The 21,775-nt window shown below is 37.8% G+C and overlaps 1 protein-coding gene across 2 annotated transcripts in view; it reads left to right on the top strand.

Annotated features, from left to right (window-relative positions):
- Positions 1-21,073, top strand: part of LOC124880148 (zinc finger protein aebp2-like) — a 46,206-nt gene extending 25,133 nt beyond the window's left edge. The window contains exons 7-9 of one of the 2 annotated variants that reach the window (XM_047385094.1): positions 3,720-3,833; positions 4,873-4,902; positions 19,548-21,073. In XM_047385094.1, the coding sequence (XP_047241050.1) occupies positions 3,720-3,833; positions 4,873-4,902; positions 19,548-19,659 (256 nt within the window). In that variant the 3' untranslated portion in view covers positions 19,660-21,073. Of the gene's footprint in view, positions 1-3,719; positions 3,834-4,872; positions 4,903-6,294; positions 7,637-19,547 lie in introns of those variants that run through there. The other variant, XM_047385099.1, reaches the window with a different exon arrangement.
- The last annotated feature ends 702 nt before the right edge of the window (positions 21,074-21,775 follow it).

Genomic DNA, 21,775 nt, shown 5'->3' with positions numbered 1-21,775 from the left:
GGTCCAAATACAGGACCATACTGGAAGAAAACCTGTTGGAGTCTACAAGAGACCTGAGACTGAGACGGAGATTTATCTTCCAACAAGACAATGATCCAAAACATAAAGCCAAATCTACAATGGAATGGTTCCCAAATAAACGTATCCAGGTGTTGGAATGGCCAAGTCAAAGTCCAGACCTGAATCCAATTTAGAATCTGTGGAAAGAGCTGAAGACTGCTGTTCACAAACGCTCTCCATCCAACCTCACTGAGCTCGAGCTGTTTTGCAAGGAAGAATGGGCAAGAATTTCAGTCTCTTGATGTGCAAAACTGATAGAGACATACCCCAAGCGACTTGCAGCTGTAATTGCAGGAAAGGGTTGTGCTACAAAGTATTAACGCAAGGGGGCCGAATAATATTGCACGCCCCACTTTTCAGATTTTTATTTGTTAAACAAGTTTGACACATCCAATAAATTTCATCCCACTTCACAATTGTGTCCCACTTGTTGTTAATTCTTCACAAAAAATTAGAATTTTATATCTTTATGTTGAAACCCTGAAATGTGGCAAGAGGTTGAAAAGTTCAAGGGGGCCGAATACTTTTGCAAGGCACTGTATATTAATGCTGGAGAAAACCATTCACATTCTGACTGGCACTCATTAACTCAGTTTAGATAAATGAGTTACTGATTAACATGAGCCAGCCTGAACCCAATTCACCCGTGCTTCATTGAGGAAGAAGAGTGGGGAAGCTGGGAGAGACGGAGAGCTGTAATTGCTGTCTAATCTGTGATGGATGAGTGAACGGTTTCCCCTGCATGCTGTTGATTGCTGCAGGAGAGCAAACACTGGCGCTGACCGTGAATGGCTCAAACCTCAATTAGAGCCATTCTTCAACACATCTCACTGTGTGTGTATTGTTTATTTTTGGCACACAAGAGAGTTTCATCTGTTGCATCTTTGTGTGCCAGTCTGTTTCTTTGTTTTTTAGGTCTTTTAATTGCTTGTTGGTATTTAGGGCTGTTGAGAATCACCAGCTAAATGCACATTTGTCCCACCATATTGGCCACTTTAAATATGTAGCACTATTTCTAGAATAATGCCAATGTATAAGTTCTGTTTTTCAACTAGAAAAAAGTTCTTAATTTTTGATTTCTTGTTGTGGGGATCTTTGATAAGAGGTACAACACTGTGCGACTAAGTGCTTTCTTGATCTCGTAGGGATAGTCAAGTTCAAACTCTCGGCAGTAATGTTAGTCATTTGTTTGCACCAGAATATTATGGTGTTAATTCATCTATTTTTTGGCGTGAACACACATAATCCAGTGAAATCATCGCTGTTCAGGGGAATGTTTACATCTACAGCAGATTTCTTCAATCTTCAGTCATTCTTGCTAATTTTTTATAAAGGAGTTTATCATTTTGATAAATTCATTTGCACTTAGGATGAAAATGTTGTTGGCACCTCCTCTGAAGAGTGAGACAAATTCACTTATTTCGGTTGTGTGACTGAAGGATTGTTTTTTTTTTTATAAATGTGGTTTTGTGTACATGAACGTGCGGAAGTGTAACCCGTTTTGCATATTGACCACAGACACCTAAACACCCTCCAGCTTCTCTGTGTGACTCTCACATCCGAGTGAAATCACTCATCGGTACCACAGCTCACTTCTGCAGTTAAGTCCACGGGGGAAACTGGAGTACATGTGAGAGTTCAGTTACATACAGAGATGTTTACTGGGTAGTTGCCGCTCTTCAGATCCTCCTCCTTCATACGGGGTCTGCTTTGGGCAAGGAGACTAACTCAAAGCTAATGTAAACTTTGAAAGGGACTGTTTCTTGTCTCGTCTTGACTTCTAGTTGAGAAGAAGCAAAGACAACAGAGGATGCAGGGAAACAAAACTTCCTCTTTTTTCTCTCTCCTCCATTAAAGGGAAGATGTAAGTTTTACCAGAGCTATTTATTTTAAAATATATCTTAATCCCTTAAGGAAAGAATCGCCATGTGTCCCTTTTGATTTATTACAGTAAGCCTTCAAATGTAAGATGTAGTTTGTGCCTCTTTTCTTTCAGTTTTTCTTCTTCACTCTTGGATCCACTAGTATAAATTCCCATTTATTGCAGTTGTATTAAAATTTAGACGCCACTGATTGGGATCAACCAGCATCTTTGTGCTAAATCTTCTTAAATCTTCTAATTTGTAGGTCTGCAAGTACATGTTGAAGGGGTTTCTGATTCAAGAGGTTTTTTTTTTTAGACAGTTTAAAAAAAACACCTTAATGTTTTTATTTTTTGTCTTAAAGCATTTTTACAGTTTTTTTTTATTTGTGTTAAATATGTTGGCATATCTGAACTGAGATTTTTGAGATCTAAATGTGGAAGAAAATAAACACATTTTCTGAAACTTCATGACCGGACTTTGTAACTGTAAACAAACCATTTTAAACCATGTACCTAAATCATCAATTTATTTCACGATTAGTTAAGTCTTTTCATGAATGTTGGAGGTAAATCATCATAAAAATCCTGAAATCTTAATCTTATTCAATTTGTAAATGAACTGAATCGCTGTTACATTGTGTTCCTATTGTTTGTGGTTCCGATGACCGCTTTTCCTGCTGACTCCTATGAAATGTGACCCCTCATCAAACTATAACAACTTAAGTCACTTCCTGTTGGCAGATATTATTAAATGCAAAATAGCAAAGTATAAATTGATGCATGGTTGATACAAAGTAATTGACAAGATTTTATACCCATGATACCGGAGCAAGAAACAACTAAAACGGCTGAGGGATGAAGTGGCAAAGGGGTGAAATAATCAGGTCCTGAACCAATTCCATATATTTTGCTTGTTTTAAAAATTCTGATGATTTGCAACTATTGTTTAACCACTATTGGTCAGTTGATTTTGATTTTTTTTTTTTTCCCCCACTGTTTCCTTTTGCATTTTTTCTCCAGCCCGTACAGTCTTTTGTCTTTCATGTCACAGTTTTGCTCTCACCTCTACCCTCCATTGTGTTAAACATGAAGCTCTGCCTGCACACCGGCCCACTAAAAGGGCTGACTAGCTGTGTGATTGATTCTGGGTGGGCGACTGCCTTACCCAACTTACTGCAGTGTGTGTGTGTGTGTGTGTGTGTGTGTGTGTGTGTGTGTGTGTGTCTCTGGGGGCTCCTGGGATGACGCACATTGTGACGGGGGAACGCTGGGGGTGGAGACGGGGAGGTTGGGGGCTAGAGGAAAGGGGGGAACTGCAGTGGACTTGCTGAGCTCTTTGTGTCTTTTTCTTTTTTTCTTCTGCACCTCAATTTGCCAAGACAGTTGCTCGCACACGCCAGTTTTTACAGAGGAGGCCATAATGTTGCAGGTACAGTCTTCTGCAACTGAGCAAGACACAGTGTGAATGAAGGAATCCTTGTCATTTTAGAGAAATGACATTTGGATTTCAAAATGTAAAATATGTTCCTTTATTGGTTTAAAAGCCTTGCATCTTACCTTGCTCCAACAATACTGACCCAAAAATGCTCACAGATGCACCGATCATTCAGTAACAAGGGTAGTAAGCATGTTGCTTTAAAACAGTCATCTGAGAAACACCTGAACATAATTGCCACATTTATTTATTTATTTTTTTTACCACAATCATACTGCTGAATACATCTAGACTGTTTTCTCTTTGTTTCCTATAAAATCTTTTTAGCTGCTTTTGTTTTGTTTTTTGTTGTTTTTGCAGTTTACCTGACGTGTGGGTGAACGAAACGGAGCGATCTCAGCTGAAGACAAAAGTAGTGCACTTATCCCAGTTACCACAGGATACGGCCATGCTGTTAGATCCCAACATCTATAGGTAAATGTGTGATACTTCTAGCATCATTAATCATTATTATCTAATATCACCAAATAGTGTTGTACTTTATCAGAGTGTTTAAACTACTGCATCAGCTCTCAACTCATTTTTTGTGAATTAATCTGCCAGAACTGCTGTTAGTTGCAGAATTTCTGTGAGCATACCCAGGTTCTTCCAGTAGGTGGCACCAGGTCTTGGTTTTAGGCAGTCAGCTTCAGAAAGCACCATGCAGGAATATCATATTCTCTCTACTTAACAGCTTTTTCTGTGGTCCAAGCTGACCGTAGAGTTCAGGAACAGGCCATGTTCATCATCAAAGGGCTGCTTTTATTTATTTACTTTGTTTATGTCTGAAACCATCAAAAACTAAATTAGAGACTAGAGTTATTGACTATTACATTTTGTCAGTTGGCAAGTATGAGGGCAAATCAACGATAATTCAAGAGTACAGTAGTTGTATTTCTTGTCAGCCTCTGTTTATGTTTCTTTAAAATCTTCCACTACACATCAGCCCAGATGTTGCGTTTGCAGCAGTTATATAAGCCTTGCAGTTTTCTTTATTGAGATGATAAAACAAGTTTTACTTTATGGCACCAAATGCCGTAAAAGGCCAAAATTGAATCCCAAAAGAGGAACAACAACTTAAAATAACAGAATGGTCATCTTACCAGAGATATATGGCTCAGTAGGCTGCTAATCCGCACCCAGGCTGAGTGATTCTAATTGGACCTGAAGGCTCAGTAAATGCAGGGGCTGCTGCTGGACTCTGGTTTCATAGCTGAATATAACTGTCAGCAACCAGACAATTTATGTCCAAGGTTGTACCAGTGCATACAATTTCAAAACAAATGTGTTTGGTCGGTACTTGTGGCCGTAAGTGCAGCCCTGCACATGGAGATGGGATGGATGGAAAGAGATCAGCGGCCAGATGCGGATTATGCGACTTCAACTGTGTTTGCATGATGAAGTCATATCAGAGTGAAATCTGCTGAAATACAGATTGCTTTTATGCAGTAATCTTTTTCTTGATTTTTTTTAGAGCTCTTCCTCAGAAGCGACTGAAGCGCAGGTAAGCCGAACTGCTTCAACAAATCCGTTAGCTTTAAGTGAACAAACAAGCAGTATTTTCAGTTTTTAGTTTTTGTAAATAAAGTAATACTTTATGGAAAGGTGTAAGCCATGCTGAACAGTAATTCGGCTACGTTCTACACATTGCACGTGTATATAGAATAAGACAGATGAATATAAAACAGATGCATGGAGATTTCACATACCAGATTCTCTTGAACTAAAAATGACCACCAAATACTTTCTTCTATTTTCCAGATAGATTTAAAATGTAACTCTCACCAGTGATATAACAAAAGAAAACTATTTCCTCAAAAAAGTCCAAAGCCAGACTTTTCTGTCTCTGCATTACGAGCAATCTACAGAAAGTACAATATTTTCCTCCAGCTAATGAGGCAGAGCTGTCAATAAATGAAATAAAACCCAAATAAAAGTGAGGGTTTCTCGTTTATTCGTTCACAAGTCAGATTAAAGCTCACTAAGATTTTATTTGTTGTTTTCCACTTCCAAAAAAAGTAATTAGCACCATATGACAAGATCGCCAATTTATTTCTAAGAACATTTTCAAAAGAATAATAACTAACACTAATGTACAACTTTGTAAAGAAAAAAAAGGCAGTGATTTGCCTTTGTGTTAAATAGTTAAATCATATATTTATTGATTGTAATTATACAGGAGCCTTAAGCAGCCTTACTGATGGAAGCATCATGAAGTGGAGTTAGCATTACTAACAGTAGCGATCTTGTTGATTCCCTGTCCTAAACAGATCTTTTATATTAACTGGGGTTTTTAAAATACTGCACACACTTCCAAACCCAGCATGTTTTCACATAGAATTTGACTCTTGAAAAGGATAAAATAGCAACTTTTCTGTAATTTTTTCAGCTCTCTGTTATTGTATCTTTACTAAATGAAAATTTCTGAAGCAGAAGTTGTCTCATAACTAATATACAGAAAGTTAAAGAACATGAATAAGATATGCGTGAAATGCTAATGCTGTTTCACATTTAAGCACATTTATTCACGGCAGGTTAGAATAAGTGTTACTAATATCTGTTTATCTTCCGTTCTGATTCTTCTTTTATTGGATTATAAATTCATTGTTTCTATGTGAATTATTTACCTGTCTTTGTGCTATAACTGAGGAATAGTCAGTATATAGCAGACGTTTCTGGTTTCCTTTAACTAAGCTAAACATTAGGTCATGTTATTTATAATTATTTTGACTGAACCCAGAGGTCCGGTGCAACATTAGCTCTAATAGTGTCCTGTGTGTTTAAATGGAGCCAGCTCAGTGTCAATAAATAAAGCGACTGTTATTTTCCAGTGACAAATGGCAGAGAACAGCTTATCCCATGGCTTGCTGCCTTTGTCTCCTGTCTTTGTGTTCAGCCTGTAAGACCTTCTCTGCAGAGTCCATACTTGAGGGAAGATCGCCACTGACCTGGAGGTTGATCTAAACAGGATCAGGCGCTCTTCTTCCGTCTCTGCTGAATGCAGGATGTGATGTGGCGACAATTTTGGTGGCTGCTTTCTGTCCTCCTCTGAAATGACTTTAGTTTCCTTATCAAAAACTTAAGTTGAGCTGGTTTTTTGTTGTTGTTTTTTTAAGCAAGCCTACAACCCAATAATGTGGTAAAGTCTGGTTTTGTGTAAGTCTGGCATGTAGCTCAGCACATTTTATTACAGTTTTGTGTAAGATATTTATCCAGATTTCTAACTTATTTTTATACCATGAAAATGCTGATGTAACGTGGATATCTGTTAAGGTTTTGATTAAAACTGTATTTGCTGTGCTAATGACATGGGAACTAAAGTGTATTTGAAGATTGCTAAGTGTAGTTGTGACATCAAACCGCAACCAACGGTCTTATTTATACTTCCTGATTTCAGTTCCATTACCTGTGCGAATGCCTTTTCCTTAAACACAGTTCAAACCAACACTTGAGCAATAATGTTTTGGGACGATCCTTCTATCTCTAAACTTCAGCCAGTCTGTTGACCAGGAAACCATAAAAGTGACCGACAATATCAGCAGACACCTGAAATGTTAAAGTCACCACCGCTGACCTTTACTTCCATGTGTATACTGTAGAATATATATATATATAGTCAGTTTAAAGTACCACTATTTAAGCTTTCAGCACTTGTTTGTTGTTGTCCCCTTCCGAACTGTATGTGTTTATAATACATTTACGTGTACAGTGGTATGTTAAGATGTAGAATGGTACAAAGTAACAGGCGACGTGAGCATATTTTAGAAGATTAGTTTCCTGTGTGTGCGTTGGAAGAGTTGGCTCACTTATTCGGCCTCCATTAGCTGAGCAGCTTTGGGAGCACGCTGTGGAAGAGCTAATAACTGGGCCAGGAGGGCAGAGCCCATGCCAGTCTCAGCTGTTGGTGAACATGCCTGCAAAGATAAAAACAGAAACGGAGTTCAGGGAGAGGTTTGCTCTTCAGCATATCATGAACTGGGTGTGCTCACACTCGCAGAATTCATTTAGGATTCCATTATGTGATATAATGACGCATTCAGGTGCCGTTCCACCGCTTCAGGGGAGTGAGCACTGAGGATTTGTCGGCACCCTGTTGTTCTTGTGTGCTTTTCTAATGGCTTCCTAATATCTGCAGTGGTCTGCAGGCAAAACTTTATGGTGCTAATTAAAATTGCTTGTAGGGCTCACTGTATACTGTGTTTTTCTTCTCTTTTGAATAAAAAAAAAACTGGTCTGTTTACCTCGTTTTTCTTTTAACTCAGTTTAAGTTGTATTTCAATCTTGGCCTTTTCTGTCTGTGGTGCTATGAGAACATGAATCATCCAGACTTTCAAAATAAATCAGTAGATTTTCTCTTTTTATTATTTCTAGGGAACATGGCTGTCTAGTCTAGGTTTCTTGATTCTTTCCAAAATTAGAATTCAGATCAGAAACATTTGAATTTATAATTAAACGTTTCTGTTTAATTTATGTAATTTATTATAATTCAGTTGAATTAAAAATGATATGAAATAAAGAACAGTTGCTTTTTCTTTAGCTTATAATAAGCTGTTTATCTGTAACATTGTGCAACAAGCTTTCTTTTGCACAGACGAGCCAGTAGAAACACTGTAGAACTTGACTTTGTGGTTGCTAATTTACACCCTGGCTGAAAGGATCCATATAATGGGATGTATCAGCTGTTTAGCTGGTGACTTCATTTAGGCCTTGCATTATTAGAAGCTATTATTGATGCCTATACCTACCGCCTTGCAAAAGTATTAATATCCTTTAAACTTTTTCTCGTCACAAATGTCAATGGATTTCAAATGGATTTCACATGAGAGCCCACCAAAGTGAATAGCATAATGGTGAATATTTCCATCTCAGCAAGGTTTTATTGAAAAGGTTGCTTCAGGCCAGTGTCTGATGTTATAGCAATGAATGAATTAGCTGCAGATTCTTAGTGATTTAAACCATCTTACCACGTCTTTACCTTCTAAAACATTTTATGCAGCATTTACCAATAAGTGTCACAAACATACACGGAGAGCCTGAATACATGATGCTTAAATAATTGGCTAACACTGATTGGTTACACATATGACATCGATACGTCGTGATATATTGTCCCTAAATGTCTCCATCAGTTTTGCTCTGTTTGCAAAATAGCTCAAGTTCAGTGAGATACACCACAGTTTGGATTTAGGTCTGGAATGTGACCATTTTAACACAAATAGGCTTTGATCTAAACTATTGTTATGAACCAACATTTAAGGTTTTTGTCCTGCTGGAAGGTGAACCTCCACTCCAGTCAAGCCTGGTTTTCTTCCAGGATTTACCAGTGTTTAACTTGAGTCACTTCCCATCAACTCTGCCTAGTTCCTTGTACCTGTTAAGGAAAACCATCTCCACAGGCTGCCACTAACCTCTGTCTCCATGGAGACACTGTGGGTTTTCCACCACATAGCATTTTGCCTGTTGGCCAGAAAAAGTTTAGCTTTGGTCCTCACATGTTTAATGTCTTCCCTGCATAGCTTTGGGCAAAACTGGAAACAGGACTATTTACGGCTTTCTTTCAACAACAGCTTCTTTCTTGCCGCTTCCCATATAGGCCGGATTAACTGGGTTTACAGTAGCTTTAATGATCTAACAGCACTTTCACCTAAAACTCGTATTGTTTTCAGTCTTCAGTATACAAGCGTCTTGCTCTCCTGAGGATCTTTACTGACCATGCTAACTTGTCCTCTTTGTGGTGTTTGCTGCCGATTAACTCAGTTTATGACTTGTTCTCCTTGCTAAATAAACTAAGCACTTGGCTTTGAAACTGGTCATTATTATTTATATTGGCATTATCAAAGAAACATACTGGGCTGTGCTCAGGGCTCTGCCACTCTACGTGAGAGCTGCCTCTGCTAGTGGGGCACATCTAACAAACAGACCGCACAAGCATCAAAGACCGTCGCTCTCTGCTTTTTAAAATTGTAAAGTTTACACTGTAACCTGGATTCTTATTATTTCCTAGATTTGTTAGATACACAATCATTCCTGCATTTTACGCATAGTGAACATGGTCTGAGTGGACATGCTGTTTTAGGTGGACAGTCATACGTCATTTCTATTCATCCTCTTTCCCCCTCTGGGTGATTTATTGAAAGTTGCTCAGTGAAATGTTCAACGCTTTGCTTTTATTTTATAACCTAACCCTCCTTTAAACTTTATTCCAGACCCGTCTGCTGTGTTCCTCGGTCTTCAGGAAGCCGTTTGTTCACCAGTGTTCCTTATTAACCTGTAATGCCTTCACATAACACCTGGTTTATGCTAAGATTCAATCTCAAACAGTTGGACACGAATTAAGATGAGGCCGATTGGTGGCACTAGATTTTATATATAGGGATATTCAAGAAAATGACTCTAAACAGACGCCACATTTTCAATTTTTAATTGGTAAACAATTTGAAAACGATCTATACTTTTCCTTTCAGTTAGGAAGAGTGGGCTACTTTTTAAAATCCTGATAGAAGATATTTGTGTTTGTGGGTGTAACATTACAAACTGAGAGAAAGATCAAGGGCTGGCAATACTTTTGCAAAACACTGCAGTTTTGCTCCCAATTACAAACCAAAATTCCTTGTTTGAAACCAATAAAAATGAGCCATTTTACAATTCGTTGGTTGTTTAAATATTTTGGTACTGAGGTAGACTGTTCATAATTCATACTCCTGGCAGATTTAGATTAAAGTCATTTTTATTCAACCCAGACGTTTGTTTCTAATAGGAAATAAGACAAATATCTCTCAAAAGATAAATAAAACAAAAAGAAGTAACAGTTTAGAAAGGGAATCTGGTTTTATTCATGTTTTAATTTAAAATTACATGTCAAGTTATTTACACCCTTTATCAATAATTAATGGGAAATAACTTAATGGGATTATAGTGATCTAACTCTTTGTATGGTTTCATGTTTTCACTGGAATTTTGATTATTTATCTTTGGTAATAAGCACCAAGTGTTTGAGTTCGTTAATCTTTATCTCTATACAAGACTTCACAATCAGATTCAAGTCGGGACTCCAAAACATTAATATTACTTTCAGTCAGATTAAACATGTTGGTAAAATTTAAAAATTACTTTAAATCAAAACCTGCCAGGGGTGTGAATAATTTGGGAATAACTGTTGCATTTAGTGTGTAAATCTGTGTTCAATGTATCTATCAAATAATGGTGATAAAATCTAATGTTTGCATTAACTTTACACATCAATCACTTCTGTTATTTTAAGACCTTATTGTAAATGGTGATGCAGAATTGGGATTATTATGGAGATTATAAAGCATTTTAAGCTCCATTGTTTGTTTTTTTTTCATTAGTGGTCAATGGTCCACAGTGGGATTGCTGCTCCTTTTTACTAGGAATTACAACTTCAGTGTTGCGTTTATCAGTTTGTAGATGTTAATATATTTGTTTACTTTATATATTTGTTTTTCTCCTTTTTGGAAACATTTAAAAATAAAGTATTTCCAGCCTCTGTCTGGATTATAACTGCAGGAATCCCGAGGATGGATTATGACTGTGTCTCTGGTTAACCCACAGGTAAAAACGCTGTTTTGTTTCAGCCTGTCTGTGAAAGAAACTCTGGGTTACTACCGTTAAGTGACGTCTGTTCACTCAACCCATCACTTTACGTTCTTTATCTCATCCTCTAAACAACTATTTTGTAATCCGTTGCCCTCTGCCTCTTTTTCTTTATTCAATAATCCCAGATAAACCCTATTTGTTTTGGATTTGTCATGACATGTTTGCAGATGCAGGTTTTCATGCCTGCAAGACTTCTAAAGGAAATTATTTTCTTTTTCTGAATTATCTCTACACACACTTACAGGAGTCACATGTCACATTTACAGTATTTTCAAACTAGAAATCTCTTGATTTTCTGTGGCGGGTCTCATCCCTCATATTGAATCACCTATTTCAGTTCTTGTTCACAAATTTGTCTTTTTAGAGACAAAACGAAGTGCTGCTAGAGCATTATAAAACGATGGCAACGAATCAATTTGGGAGAAGTTCTTGGACTGGTTGTAAAATAAAATCTATTCTGGATCTGGGGAAATGTAGAACTGCTGTTTAAATCTCAGTCGGTATTTTTTCCCCCATTGTTTATTTAAAGGAAGAGAGAACTGAAAGGAAATATTCCATGCTCATGTTCATTTTCTAGATCAAAACACAGATATGGAAGACATATTGGCTTTTCCCGAAGCCTGAAACCTCAACAACTTGTCATAAACATGATCCAGTGAAGCAAGGGAGCAAGAAGGAAAGTTATTTTCTGTCTTCCCAGCTACAACAAGAAGCTTTAATGCTCCTTTTTCTGAGCAACACTATTTTTGTGACCTACTTTCATCTTGTGACATAACTTTTCATTCTTACCACCATCGTTTTATTATTTATAGCATATGTTATTAATGTAGTTATGTCTTATGCACAAATAGACCCTGACAGCTTTGGACCTTTCTGTGGATACTGGGAGCATAAGCAGTACCTGACGTATGACTTCTCATGTTAACATAAAGACCTGATCCTGTCTGAACATCTTCCAGCTGAGGGAAACCAGTCCTTCCCCACTGGTGCTTCCTTCCCTTACAACTGTTGTGTTATAGTGCCGATTATCTTTTTACAGAGTCTAAATGTCTCAAACCTAGCCAATACAGACTTGGGGAAATGTCTAAATTAATCAAGTTGTTTTACACCCTTCCCTTACATTTCGCTGTTGCAAATGACACATTTTATATAAATCTTTTCTGTACAAATGTACAGTTTAAGCTTAGAGGGACCTCATCCTATTGATCTGTACAGAGAAACATTAACAACTGGATGTTGGTGGATCCACATAAGCTGCTCATTTTAGGTCCTTCCTCATTTCTGTTAATACCGGGACTTTACCTCCAGTTTTCTAAAATATCTTCAAAGTATCTGTATTCTTCATCAACTAACTTAAAGAGAAGCTGAAGTAATTAGGGTGAATGTCTTGCTGTGTGACCCCTTTTTTTTTTTTTTCTCTTGAAATCATTTCATCCTCTGACTTCCTGAAATTTTTGGTCAAATGTTCCTGTATGATACTAAGATGCCCCACCCCAGTTGGATACCCAGTCACAGTTTCTTCCCTCAGGCTGTCTCTGATGAACGCAATAAACATATAACAATCCCCAACTACTCTACTGGGAAACCATCATAGTCATATTTGCATTATTCTAACCAATCTTTATAAAACTGGTGTACACTACCAGTCAAACGGTTTAGATACACTTTCTCACTTAGTGGGTCTCTTTACTTTCATGACTATTTACATTGTAGATTCTCACCAAAGACAACATAGCTATGAATGAACATACTTGGAATTATATAGTAAACAAAAAGTTAAAAATAACTAAACATTTTTATATTTTAGGTTCTTCAAACTATCCACCCTTTGCTTTCATGACTGCTTTGCGCTCTCAGCATTCTCTCCATGAGCTTCATGAAGTGATCACCTGAAATGGTTTTCCAAAGAGTCTTGAAAGAACTTCCCAGAGGTTCATTGAGAGACGGCCAAAGGTTAATATTTCAGTCTTGACAGCAAAGGGCGGCTACTTTAAGGAATCTAAAATAAAACATATTTAACGTTCTTTTACAATTTGTTTGTTTGCTAAATAGTTCCATATGTGTTCATTCAGTTTTGATGCCTTCAGTGAGAATCTACGTACAGTATAAATGGTCATAAACACAGAGAAGACAATTAAATAAAAAAAGCATTCTAAAACTTGACCGGTAGTGTATAATGTCTTTATCTCCTCTACGGTTTTTATATTTAAATGTCTGGACGCTGAGAACATGTAGAACTGAAAGTCAAATTCCTTGCTTGTGTGCACAGATTTGACATTCTGATACTCAGTGCTGTTTTGTGCCAAACATGCCATACCTAATGAATATGTGGCCCGTATTTTCCAGTTTAATTTAAGTAGACCACAAGACATTTTCCCATACCATTTTGCTGCAGTTTTAAGAAAGCAATGGAAGATTTCTTTGGAAGAAAGAGCCTGTTGGGTGACAAAAATCTTAATTTAAAGATGGAAAATACTTGATATGATAAAATTACAGCAGGCATGTAGAGCTTTGAGAGCAACAGTATATGATGTTTTTATAACCATATATTGCTTCTGCGTGAAAATAGAGATTCATCTGACATCCATAGATAAAAATACAGCTCTAGGAAAAAAGAGCCTATGAATAAGTTGTTATCGATGACCTGTGAGCAATGACCGGGTCTGTATTAATGAATAAATATCTGTGGTTAGGATTGCTCATGTCCCATTCTGTGCTGTTTCCACCCAGAATCACTGCACCACCTTTCCATCAGACTGTGGACCGTGGCAGCAGCAAAGGGTTGTGGAAAAAGTGAAATTCAAATTTTTTTCTGCCCAGAGTTAAATAATCAATTTTTCCTTTCATGTTCATTGTCTGGTTTTGGTGGGAATTTTGGGAGGATCTGATGAGAAATAAAACCTCCGGCTTATAAAAAATCACCACCCGTATGAACAGAAGCTAATATGTTTTTAACCTCACAGTGATATGTTTGTTTTCTGATATTTAGCCATTAATATTTAACTAGATGGGGACGTGGTAATGTAAAAATTTTAGCCTATATTGCAACCTTGATGTGTGGGTGACTCCAGCACGTTTGACCTGAACCAGTGGTTAATGTCTTTCATCTTAACACCACCTCTCAAATGTGTCAGATTGGCAAGTTAATTTCTGATGGTCAATGGCAGTGAATGGGATAATTATAATTACAGAACAAGGTGGTGACAGAGGCAGAAATAAATGGTCAGGGCTGTTTTCTGGTCTCTGAACTCAGGCTCTTGGGAAGACTAATTAGTGAAGGTACATTAACCATGCCTTGTGTCAGCTTTTCTTCCACCTCATGTGAAATAAAAGAAGTCTGTCTCAGTATTTACAATGTCATGAACAAGATTTTTACCACACTTAAATCATTCAGGTCATCGACAAATTTAAATATCAGACAAAGATAACCTGAGTAAATATAAGACACAGTTTCCAAAAGACTATTTACTTTATTAAGAGAAAAAAAATATTAAAATCCACCTGTGCAAAAATAATATTCACCTACATTTTCACTGCATCCTGTACATTTCTCTGCAAGATGGAAGCTAGGAGAGATGTCATATGGGAATAATGTCCTGCTTCCACGTTGTCAGACTGCTGGGATCAGCTTCGAACTGAATAAAAACTAGTTTCTCCCTGACAAAAGTGGCACATGAGGAAGATGGAGCAACACTGTGCTGCTGTGCAGGGTAATGACAGGGTAATGAAGAAATTACACACACCACATCAAGTTGTGTACTAATTAATGCCGGGGCAGTTCCGCTCATCAGCATTATCTCCACATCAGTGACATTTTTCCTGCAGTATCTCTGTTGGTGCAAACAGAGCAACTGTAGCTTGCTGTTTTTTTTCACTGAGCTTGATCCATTTCTCTTTTGAAGATTTAATCTGTTTATGCTTGGACTATGATTTCTTGCCAGCCTCCTTTTTCCTAGCTTTAGTGATTTGTCAGAATTTCTACCCACTTTTCTGTTTGGTCTCTTTCTGTCTATGTCTTCAATCCTAATCCCTTCCCCCCTTTCTTTATAATCTTCTCATGATATCAAGCATTAGGCTCTGTTCCTCTTTTTCCTGTTAACACTGAGTAATATTTTAGAGTTTGATTAAAGTCCATCAATCCCTGTTAGACTGAGCAGGCGTATGAAAGGTGATAATGAAGGTGCTACTATCACGTATTTCAGCATTTCCTTCTTCTGCCAACTCCAACCAATCAAAATGCTGGAAATCATAAACATTTTCATAATTCCCATAAAATCCCATAAAGCATGTCTCCTTACTCTCAGTAGCGAGCATAAAAGCAATAAAAAACTTGTCAGAGGCGCAAACCAACAAATAAGCTATAATGTTTGTTTGGTGCTTGTGTCCCCATTTCCTAATGCTGCCCTGGGCAACTGCTCATATGGCCCATATCACAAACTGCCACTGCATCACAGATTGAAAAGTAAGACCGCTTTACAAGGAGCTACCATTTTGATCTGAAAAATACCATTGCATCCTTAAGACGGTTCTGCTTTGTCAACTGAACAAACATGTAACTCCAAGATCACCTGTTGCTGTAAATAAACCAACAATTCCTCTGTACTGGGAATAGCCAAGGAGCTTCTTTCGCACTCCTGTTTTGCTGTGTCCGATTCTGGCACAGAATTGTGTTTGTGTTGGGAAGGGCCTCCTGAAACTTGGACTCCGACACATCTCGTCGATACTCTTTCACATCAGAATCTGTATCATTTGGACTGCAAGTGAATACATTAGGTGGCTTGGTTTAACCCTTGAGCTTCCCTGTTGTTATTTGCGCAGTTTTTCACTTCCTGCAAACCATCAAACTAACTATTTGTGAATCATTTCATCACCGCTGTTGCCTGTATACCTTCACAGAAATGGCAGGAAGTTTTTTTAGCTGTCCAGCTTGCATTAAGGTCACAGAAATTCTTCACGTCTAGATAACATCATCAGATTCGGCTCTCGTGTTTTTAAAGTTTCTTTAAAGAAAACTTGAAAAGACAACAATTGTTTTTCTCTCCACTTTTAGCTGACACGTTACTGATACAAGCCCAGCATAAAGCTTTTAATGGCCCGCCACGGCTGGTAAATGTTGCTTCTCCTTTCTTAATCGGTTTTCCAGGGTTGTATATCATATTTATTAGTTGTTATTGGTCATACTGGGGCTGTAAATCACTTTTAGGGAAGCATAATTTCAGCCTGCAGACAGAAAAATGGAGATCTGAATACCAGATCAGAACTAATGTTGGACATTTATCTGTTATGTTTTGTTCTGTGCATTTTCATTCAAAGGGAGAATCTAACAACTTTAAACTTGTTTTTATATTTCAACTGGTAAATTTTTGTTCTTGAAGTAATGCAAGTGTTGTATTTCTTTATTCAGTTTTGTCTTTTTTTTTCATTTTGTATTTAACTATTTTGTTTGGTATTTAATTCATAATTGACTGGAACTGCACCTTAATCTCATTGTTATTCCTTCTCAATAATAATGACAATAAATATATCTTATCTGTTCTTAATATTGTAGTAAAATGACCTATTGTCATCACAGGTACTAAAATAATGGAGCATTTACTAAAGAATTAAATCTGTTCACCAAATGCTCCAGTTACAAGTTATTTATCTTTATCTTTGATATACACAAAATGTATTGCTTTTATAATTTATTATTAAAGTAAGAATTTGTATGATAAATAAAAGGGTATGAATGCCAAACTTTAGACCGTCTTGCTTTTGGGTTGAGGTGAACAAAGAAATCTGGATGTAGCCAGACTCCTTCATTATTCCATCCACTCTTTGCGATGCACCAGTGCCCCTGGCAGCAAAACAGCCCCACAGGATCAGGGACCACCACCATGCTTGACAGCTGGTACACTGCTCTATGATTTGAAAGCCTTAACTCCTCTAAACACACTTTTTGTCAAATAGACCAATCTTTGTCTAACCATATGTTTTTTCAGAAGACAGCTTAACACACCAAAATCAAATTGATGGCTCATTATCAGGCTCCTGCAGAACCACCTGCCATGCCATGGATCTAACTTGGCCTGTATGTACAGGTCCTTCTCAAAATATTATCATATTATGATAAAGTTAATTATTTTCCATAATGTCATGATGAAAATTTAACATTCATATATTTTAGATTCATTGCACACTAACTGAAATATTTCAGGTCTTTTATTGTCTTAATACGGATGATTTTGGCATACAGCTCATGAAAACCCAAAATTCCTATCTCACAAAATTAGCATATCATTAAAAGAGTCTCTAAACGAGCTATGAACCTAATCATCTGAATCAACGAGTTAACTCTAAACACCTGCAAAAGATTCCTGAGGCCTTTAAAACTCCCAGCCTGGTTCATCACTCAAAACCCCAATCATGGGTAAGACTGCCGACCTGACTGCTGTCCAGAAGGCCACTATTGACACCCTCAAGCAAGAGGGTAAGACACAGAAAGAAATTTCTGAACGAATAGGCTGTTCCCAGAGTGCTGTATCAAGGCACCTCAGTGGGAAGTCTGTGGGAAGGAAAAAGTGTGGCAGAAAACGCTGCACAACGAGAAGAGGTGACCGGACCTTGAGGAAGATTGTGGAGAAGGGCCGATTCCAGACCTTGGGGGACCTGCGGAAGCAGTGGACTGAGTCTGGAGTAGAAACATCCAGAGCCACCGTGCACAGGTGTGTGCAGGAAATGGGCTACAGGTGCCGCATTCCCCAGACCTGGGCTACAGAGAAGCAGCACTGGACTGTTGCTCAGTGGTCCAAAGTACTTTTTTCGGATGAAAGCAAATTCTGCATGTCATTCAGAAATCAAGGTGCCAGAGTCTGGAGGAAGACTGGGGAGAAGGAAATGCCAAAATGCCAGAAGTCCAGTGTCAAGTACCCACAGTCAGTGATGGTCTGGGGTGCCGTGTCAGCTGCTGGTGTTGGTCCACTGTGTTTTATCAAGGGCAGGGTCAATGCAGCTAGCTATCAGGAGATTTTGGAGCACTTCATGCTTCCATCTGCTGAAAAGCTTTATGGAGATGAAGATTTCATTTTTCAGCACGACCTGGCACCTGCTCACAGTGCCAAAACCACTGGTAAATGGTTTACTGACCATGGTATCACTGTGCTCAATTGGCCTGCCAACTCTCCTGACCTGAACCCCATAGAGAATCTGTGGGATATTGTGAAGAGAACGTTGAGAGACTCAAGACCCAACACTCTGGATGAGCTAAAGGCCGCTATCAAAGCATCCTGGGCCTCCATAAGACCTCAGCAGTGCCACAGGCTGATTGCCTCCATGCCACGCCGCATTGAAGCAGTCATTTCTGCCGAAGGATTCCCGACCAAGTATTGAGTGCATAACTGTACATGATTATTTGAAGGTTGACGTTTTTTGTATTAAAAACACTTTTCTTTTATTGGTCGGATGAAATATGCTAATTTTGTGAGATAGGAATTTTGGGTTTTCATGAGCTGTATGCCAAAATCATCCGTATTAAGACAATAAAAGACCTGAAATATTTCAGTTACTGTGCAATGAATCTAAAATATATGAATGTTAAATTTTCATCATGACATTATGGAAAATAATGAACTTTATCACAATATGCTAATATTTTGAGAAGGACCTGTATATTTAGACTTCTTTCACTTACTTTCTTTAGTCATTTCACCTTAAATGATTGCTGTTATGCATCCTGATAGGCTCAAAAATAGAATGACGTTTATGCCATTGCTGAGTATATGTAAGCTCATCACCTGAATCATCTTGCTGTGTCAAATAACCCAGTTTGTCTGGAGTACAGCATTTATTTCATTCTTCCTTCTTATTTTGCGTCCAACTGTTTATTCTTGGCCAGGGATATGAAATCTGTGCTACTCCATAAGGATTTACTTTGCTTTGGATTTATTCACTGCTTTATTTGTTTTGTCATGAAGACAGCATCAACCAGAAGCTCAGGATCTAAATATTAGAGGTTTCACCAAGGCTAGTGCTTAATGCAGAACTTTCAAACTTAATTAGGTAGATTTATAGCCCTGATAACTGTGTTTAAATGGTGGAAATGACAACAAAATTAAGTTTTCTTTGTCATTTGTTTAGATGCGTCACCTTTATTAAAGGAAGCTGTTGCAAACGAGACTGATTCTCTGTCTATGAGAAAACTTTCCATGGAATATACCTATGTGTGATCTAATCCTAAAGTCACACTGCAGCAGTTGTTGAAGACATAAAGACAGACTATCTCCAGCTCTCAGACATACAGCAGGACAGAAACCCGAGGTGGGAGCAGTGCGATGTGCTTTTGCACTGCAATTTAAAGCAAGCCGTGGAGAGGGGGGCCTTCACAGCCCTTGCCTCTCAGGGCTCCTTTGGTCTGTGTATAATTGATGAGTAAAGTGAATAAGAGATGAGTCTCTGACTGTCAGCCAGCCTGATGGGGACGGACAGAGCTTGAGTTTGGCTCCCCTTATCTGGACGATGTTGACAATGACGGTGATGCTTGCATTTCTTCCATAGCTCGTTGGACCACGCCCGGAGTCTTCGTCACCTCTTCTGGATGGCAACACAAAAGGCAGAGGCACGAGCAAGAAAAGGAGAAGAGCACATGGAAGAGATGAAGGCAGGGTAGTTGTGTGTGCATGGCAATGCAAGATAAATTTATTCTGTCATCCTCGGTCTTTTGAAATTCAAAAAAGGCCCCTGAGAATAAAACAGCTGTAGTTTCTGTCTTTATCTTGGTAATCAAAGGCAGTATCTTTAGGTCATATGTGGTGTGTTTAAAGGTAAATCTTCCTCCATAAATTCTTCAATCAATATGAAGATGATGAGAGTCATCAGGATTTAGATTTGGTATTAAAGGCTTATGCCTTTACAACCCACAGTTTGATAGGATTGTTGTTTCAGTGCAGTATGGGGGTCAGGAGCTTTTACCAGGCTGCCGTGCACTGCTGATCTCACCCTGAGATTGGGACACGAGTGAATGTGCATAGGTTAGGACTGGGGTAAGTTGGTGTGTGCTCCTCTCATGTATCAGCCGGTGTGTGAAACTGAGATATGACAGGCCTAACTCTTGCACAAGTCAGGATTTCCAGTCATTTAGGTTTTGACCTGCCAATGTTAATTTTAATTCAGATTTCTCTGAAGAACTATGAAATATGAGCATACAGTGGGTTACATAAGTATTAAACAGGTCAACATTTTACTCAGTTTCAATATTTCTAACAGGGACATTGTCATAAAATTCATATCAGCTGTCGGCAACAACCCAAGTAATCCACACATTCAGAGCAAATTAGTCCACAAATTACGGTATGTGTAATGCTGTGAAAATCGTACACGGAATAAATATGCAACACATGAAGAAAATGATGTGCATAAACTCATAAAGAGCCAAGAAACCAGATAAAATCTATCAGCATTTAGAAAGCATTTATGTTGGCATGTCGAAAACAGCTTCTTTCTAATTAACTAATTGCCTATGAGACCTTTAGAATAAAAGTCTTACTGTTGTAAAGTATCCTGTTGGCAAAGGTTACAGCTGCATTTCTAAACGTCTGATTATTCCAGAGTGAATGCAGTTGGAGCCATATTCCAGAAGAGGAGAGAACATAATTTCACCATTAACCTTCCAGGCCAGATGCCTCTCATAAGATTCCTGACAGAGGAGTCAAAATAATAACCGACTGTTGTCAGAGGATTATGGTGTACTTTTAAAATGTTTACAGATTTTTTTCTTTTTAATAACAGAATATTTGGACCAATTCAAAATACTAATGCATCAGTGGGTTTGTGTTATGTTTGCTTACACTCTTAGATGAACAATTTTAATGCTATTTTTGAGTTATGATTACAGAGATGCACCTGAATACAGTAACAACTACAAACATGCCCATGAAGACATGTTCCCATAACAATGTTTGGATTGTTGATTATTTAATGTTTTATTTTATCTATTTTTATAATAGATTGCTGTTGAGTTGTCCCTGAATCATTTTCAATCTGTTCTTCCTTTTAATAGTAAGTCTACCATTCTGAGACAACTATGTACGTATCACTGTGTTCCTTTAGGACTACCAACAAAACTTTTTATAGATTTGAGGGGAAAACCTGTTTCCTTGCCTGGATGCCAGTGGAGTGCGGTTACTGTAACGTCAACAGATAGCTGTCAAAAGTCAACGTCAAATTTATTTTATATTGCACATCTAACAAACATTTGACCAAGAGACCAAAGTGCTTTACAATTTCACCAAGCAACAATAACAGCAGATGGTCTACATTTATCACCTATTATAAATTAAATATATACTCTTAAGTGAAAAGCAAGCATTTACACATTTAAATTTGTAAAAAAAAGGAAACACGTTTCAGACTAGACAACATCTTGCAATATTTGGCATTTATTGATTTTAGTAGCATCCAATGGCCCATACACAATAAATAAAAACTATAACCCGAAAAAAGGGTTTATTTCCAAATTCGATTGATAATATATCAATAAAAACATAAAACATTTATCTCCTCTCTTTTTGCCCACATTTTTTTCTAGTAGGTACTGAACAGCTTTCCCACATTTAAGAGTGAAGAATGAATGCTGCTTATTAGAAACATGATATAATGTACATCTCTATAAAACACACCTTAAAAAATTGCCTCTCCAGTTACTTTTTGTGAAGCACCACAAAGCCTAAGAACATCAAAGGCAGTCATCTTTTTCAAATAATCAAACCAAACTTAAAAGCTTGAAG

Source organism: Girardinichthys multiradiatus, chromosome 2, assembly GCF_021462225.1.
Source record: "Girardinichthys multiradiatus isolate DD_20200921_A chromosome 2, DD_fGirMul_XY1, whole genome shotgun sequence".
Taxonomy (NCBI): domain Eukaryota; kingdom Metazoa; phylum Chordata; class Actinopteri; order Cyprinodontiformes; family Goodeidae; genus Girardinichthys; species Girardinichthys multiradiatus.
The sequence above is the reverse complement of the archived record's forward strand: the minus strand, read 5'-3'. Positions and strand labels throughout refer to the sequence as shown.